At 34.7% G+C, this 5,290-nt stretch overlaps 1 protein-coding gene across 1 annotated transcript in view; it reads left to right on the forward strand.

Annotated features, from left to right (window-relative positions):
- Positions 1 to 1,180: 1,180 nt before the first annotated feature.
- LOC103777460 (uncharacterized protein C7orf63-like) overlaps positions 1,181 to 5,290 on the forward strand; it is a gene marked incomplete at both ends in the record, with an annotated part of 8,885 nt that continues 4,775 nt past the window's right edge. Inside the window, 3 exons of the mRNA XM_008945013.1 lie at positions 1,181 to 1,290; positions 3,233 to 3,309; positions 4,720 to 4,818. Coding sequence (XP_008943261.1) covers positions 1,181 to 1,290; positions 3,233 to 3,309; positions 4,720 to 4,818 — 286 coding nt within the window. The remainder of the gene's footprint in view (positions 1,291 to 3,232; positions 3,310 to 4,719; positions 4,819 to 5,290) is intronic.

The raw sequence follows: 5,290 nt of genomic DNA on the forward strand, positions 1-5,290 counted from the left end.
AAACATAATCATTTAATGTTCTAAGGCAAACTGCAATTAAAACCTGCTTTTCATTCTTTTACTTAAGAAGGATTTGGAAAAAGAGCAGCTGAAAACTCTCAAGAAGGTAGTCAAGAATTTTGAAAACGGCCTCGTATCCTTTGCTGCTGTAGAATTCTGAAGTCATGGTGGTTTATGCATGACAACACTGATTTTTCAGCAAAGCATTTTATTCTGTGCTGTGCTTCCAGGTGGAGAGCAGTGATGGTCCACGTATGTTCTCACCACTGGTTGTCTTAGGCACACATAGCCAAGGCTGGTGGGTTCACAAGATTCTTGGATGCTGGATTCACTTGCTATAAAATTCATTAGAAGGATCTCACCTGTGCTGAGGTTGAAAGAGTTCAAAAGCAGTTAGTGTAGTTTAACCTCTGAGCAGACGAGTATAATAATCGTCACTAGTTAAGAAGGAGCAGATAAAACAGCAATGACTTCCAATGAGGAGACATCTTAAGCAAAAATAAAGTCAGACTAATTAATCAGAATTTTTTTTTCATATTTACAGTACAAATTGAAAGGCTTCCAATAATCAGAAGTACAAGGGAGAGTGTGGGCATATAGCAAAATGTGATTAATTTTGTGCAGTTCAGCTAATTGCCACAGTGATTTAAGCTATCGCCTTACTTCAGAACTGAATGGTGGCTAAGTACTTACAGGCAGTGGATTGGTAGTAACTTCTCAGTCTCAGTGATCTGTTCAGTTTTAATCTTTACCCTTAATTAGATAATCTCAGTATATGTGTGGGTCCAGATTTTGAAACTTTTAGTTAGCCATCTGGGACTAGAGTAGGTAAGAACTTAAATACCTCAAGGCTGTCTCAGAATTTAGATAGACAAATGACACTGTGATGTAAACTTTTTATCCTGTAGTTTTAGATATTCGCTGCAGAACTTGCGGTATGTTCAGCTGCTAAGAAAGTTCAATTATATTTGCAAGAGTTGTACTTCTGTAGAAGTAAGGCTGCTTTGAAAAGCCTAAGTACTGATTCATATTTAATTTTGGACATCTAACTTTGAAAGCATTAGCCTTGTTTTTTCTTGGTTGTGTCTTTGAAGTATGATGAATACAGTTTTCAATTATTTTTTTTTTTCTGATTCATAGCACTACAAACAATCTGATGTCCTTAACTTTAATTTAAAAGCCCCTGAAGGATTTAGCACAAATAATTGAGATTCTTAACCTGTGTGCAGAAAAAATGAGTGAGCAAGAAGCTTTCACTGAGCCTTTATGTGAACTTATTAAATTATGTGGGTAAGTGCTTCAGCCTTTCTTTTGGAGGTTTAAACACTGCTTAATAACATGTTCATACATTTTCTAAGGCAACTGATCTATCCTTACAGCATCTACCTATCTGCAAGGCATCTATTATATTACCCTTCCTTTTCATCAGCTGTATTTTCCTTGAATCCAATTAGCTTGGCATGAAGGAAGGACCCATTTTACCAGTTCAGTATCTGTGGAGTTACCAATTACAACATTCAAAACTTTACTGTAATTGGCCCCAGCTTGCTTGTAAGCAGGATTCCCCAAAGCATCTTATTGCCTGAGTAAGTTGTTCTGGGACTGCTGTCCTCAAAAGCTTCAGCAGTTAAGTCCTGCTGAGATATGTTTTGCTGTGTCAAACAGTGTGCGAGTTCTAGAAGTGAGCTCTCAAGTGAGTTTAAAAACTTGAGGTGACACAGAGACACTCGAATACCTGAAGGTTAGCTTTACAAAACGACAGCCTATATTGCAGAAGAGAAAATACCACAAAGAAATTTGGGATTTATTTGTTGAAAAACATGAACTTTTGGGCACCTTCATTATCGTATTATACTTAAAATTATTTGTAGAATAGAATTTAAGTGTTATCCACACTTGTTTTCTCCTCCTTAGAATTTAAACAGAGTTACTTATGGAATGCTTGTAACTACAGTTACTTCTGAATTTAATTATAATTGGAGAGAATATGGAAGAGAAAAATTATGCCAGGCAGAAAATGAGTTGCATCATAAAGCAGATTTTAAATAGGTTTTTATTTAGCTTCCTCTCAGCTGTTAGGCTTAATAAACACAGGACTTCCCAGCTGAATCTTTCAAGTTCCCTGAGCACTAGCAGTTGTATTGCTTTCCTTTGGTGCCACACAGTGGAGAATGAGAAAGTACATTATGAAGTTTCTTTTTTTCCAGTGTTTGGCAGAAGCATGACAAAACTGAGAATGGGAGTATAAAGTCGATAAGATGTAGTTGTGAGTAAGACTTTTCATCTCTTACAGCAGTTCAGCAATAATTGTGGTTTCTGCAATTAACATATTTTGGAAGATTGCACCCTTAGGTTTTGCTTTAATTTTGATACTATGGGAATTCCCCCACAATCCACTACTACTTCAGATGACAAAGAGAAGCCTGTAACTAGAGGAAGGGGCTGTTATTTAAAACTTCCTTTCAAATAGTAAAATTTTCCACTTTTTCCGAACTGCTTGTTTACCTGTCCTCTTCTCACTTTTTTTTCAATGTCTGTTTTATTTTTTTTCCCCACGTCTGTTTCCTTTCTTTCCCCTCATTTATTCCCTTGTTTGCTTTCCTTTTTTTTTCCACTGGCTATATTTACAAGAGGTAAAGAAGCTGCTTTTCTACACTATAAGCTGCAGAGGCCTTAGCATAATATTGTCATGTTTACTGTTAGATAATTTTTAGAACTTACATTTTTGTGTCATACCTGAATGTTTTGCAGATGTTACTGAATATTTCTTAATATCCTGTTTTTAAAAATACATTTCTTGTTGGACTATTTGGAGTCGATGTTTTGGGTTTGTTTTTATCTGTTTCAAGAGTTCTTGCCTAGCAATACGATCCTTTTTTTTCTCACCTCTGAACATGCCTATGCACAGTCTAGCTCTGTAATAGCCTGATAGTGCCTAGATTCCAGGATTTAATCTTCCATATTTAAATTACATTTTTTAATTTGGTATTTCTTATCGCATCAAATATGAATTATAAAAATATTTTCTATGAACATGTGCCACTAATTGCCAAATGCAGTTGTAGAACAATTGCAGAACTTTCAGTATAGAACCGGCATTGCAAACAATGTATTTGTCCTGGAAAAAGTGTCCTTATTTGCAAAAAATAGCTACTGAGCTTTTCTGCTGACTTGATTAGTGTTCTGCAGTGTTTTAAGCATTGTTGTAATATATTTTAATTTAATTTTGCAGGTTACCATTTCAAAAAAAGAAATCATCTGATGAAGTAAGCTATTCCGAGGCAGTTTCAAAATCTATTGCACAACTGGGTGAGTGTAAACTGATATGCCACAATACAATTATTATGTAATAATAAAATTAACTGTATTATTAGAACAGTTTTAATTTCTTGTTACCTCTTCAGTGAATCTAAGTAATTTCTTTCAAATATTCATTCAGTCCTCTGTGCTTTTTTGTACTAGAAACCATCATTATTTTGCTGTGCAGCTAGCCTGCAGATTAGCTAGCAGAATTACCTATTTGCCATTGTCAGAAGCTATGTGAGATAACTTTATCAGTACAACTGAAGAACTAAATCTGACTATAGCCTCTTTCATTTCATTTTGCTCCATGAAACTGGTGTATTACTATAGAAACTGAAACCTGGGATGAGGGGACCATGTATCCTTCCAGCTTCTTTGAAAACAAATGGAAGAAACAAATGAGAAACAGTAACTCCTGACTCCCAGTTCAAACCTTCAAAACTGAAAAGCCTGAGACCTGTCACCTAAAATGGCAAAATACAAGATAGTTTAGTGCCTTGCCTTGCTAGGGGTAGCAGTTTTTGTCTTCAGCCTCCTACTGCATCTGAACCATGAGCTTATATCTTTCAGAAATCTCTTTTTTAAGTGAGCTGTTGAAGAAAAGGTGTCAGTCATGTCTTAAGGTCACCCCACCTCTTAGCACCAAAGTATCTTTTTACAACCTTGCATGTCACATTTGTGATTTTAAAAAAAAATACTACAAGCACTGTAGGTCAAAAAGGATTCATTATAAAGCAGGAAAGATATATCAGCTCACTTAATAGTGAGATTTAAATAGTAAAGAAGAAGCACAATCAGCCTGTTACACATGAAAAAAAAAAAGATTATCCTTGAAATGGTTGAGGAAAAAAATATTTTTAGAAGTCTTTATTTTCACAGATCCAAGTAGATAGCAGAATGGCCTCCTTCTGGATTCTCTTTAGAGGTGCAGGTCAAAAAAGACACTAAAATCAAAAAGATTGTTTATATTATTCATTTTAGGCACTGTTAGCTCTCAATGGAGTCCTCTTTACCTTCTGGAAAAGGATCTCTTTCTGTGCTCCCTGTGCGTCATACCATACCTGCTAGAAGAACAGTTTCTGACATGGTGATGATAACAACACCTAGTGTAGTGGCTTTCTTACGAATTCCACAACTTCTGTAATAACGTCCAGTCTCATATAAGGGTCTGTAACCATAAAGCAGAGGAGGTCGCTTTTTGATTAACCTTATGCTACTCCTCCAAGACTCCTTTGTCCTCTTTATTGTGGGAGTCCTGTCCCTTGAGTATTTTTTAATCAAACTTTGCATTGAGTGACAGATTTGTAGGGGGTATGACCAATGGACACACTAAATACTGTAAACAGAAGTGTTAAGATTACTTTATAAAAAAATTATAAGCTTTCTAAATTACTTTTTTTTTCCTGTTTCTGACAGGTTATTTGATGAGGGTGCCAAGCTCTCAAGTTAGAATACAAATCTGTAAGTGTGTTGTTAGCTTTTATAATATGGAGCTACCAAGAAAACTACTTTCAGGTAAAGCACAGTATTTTCAAGTGTCAAAAGAAATCAAGTGTTTATGATCCCAGCTACTTTGTAATGACTGCATGAATTACCTATGGATTATTTTTTCTTTATAGCTGTATGACTGTAAATACTTTCATCAAGATAAGTGAATGTTAGTTATTGTGAGATTTTATTTTTCTCCTCCAGATTTAGAAAATAAGATACATTATCTCAAAAATATTTCAGTTTGATTTTAAGTAAAATTCTTAATCTCTAAACATATATGTAAATCTTGCCAGTTTGATCCTACAGAGTTCTCTTACCTGAAAATTAATACCAACCTAGAGCCTATCAGAGTTCATGCTTAGTTAAAACTCATTTCACCATCTACATTATCTGAATTTATCAATCCTGCATTTCATGTAATTTGATATATATTTTTTTAAGCTATTTAAAAGAAACTTTACTTTCATGAATTAGCATATATAAATATAATTTTCTT

The sequence above is a fragment of the Merops nubicus genome, unplaced genomic scaffold (genome assembly GCF_000691845.1).
Source record: "Merops nubicus isolate BGI_N331 unplaced genomic scaffold, ASM69184v1 scaffold51507, whole genome shotgun sequence".
In the NCBI taxonomy this organism is placed as follows: Eukaryota; Metazoa; Chordata; class Aves; order Coraciiformes; family Meropidae; genus Merops; species Merops nubicus.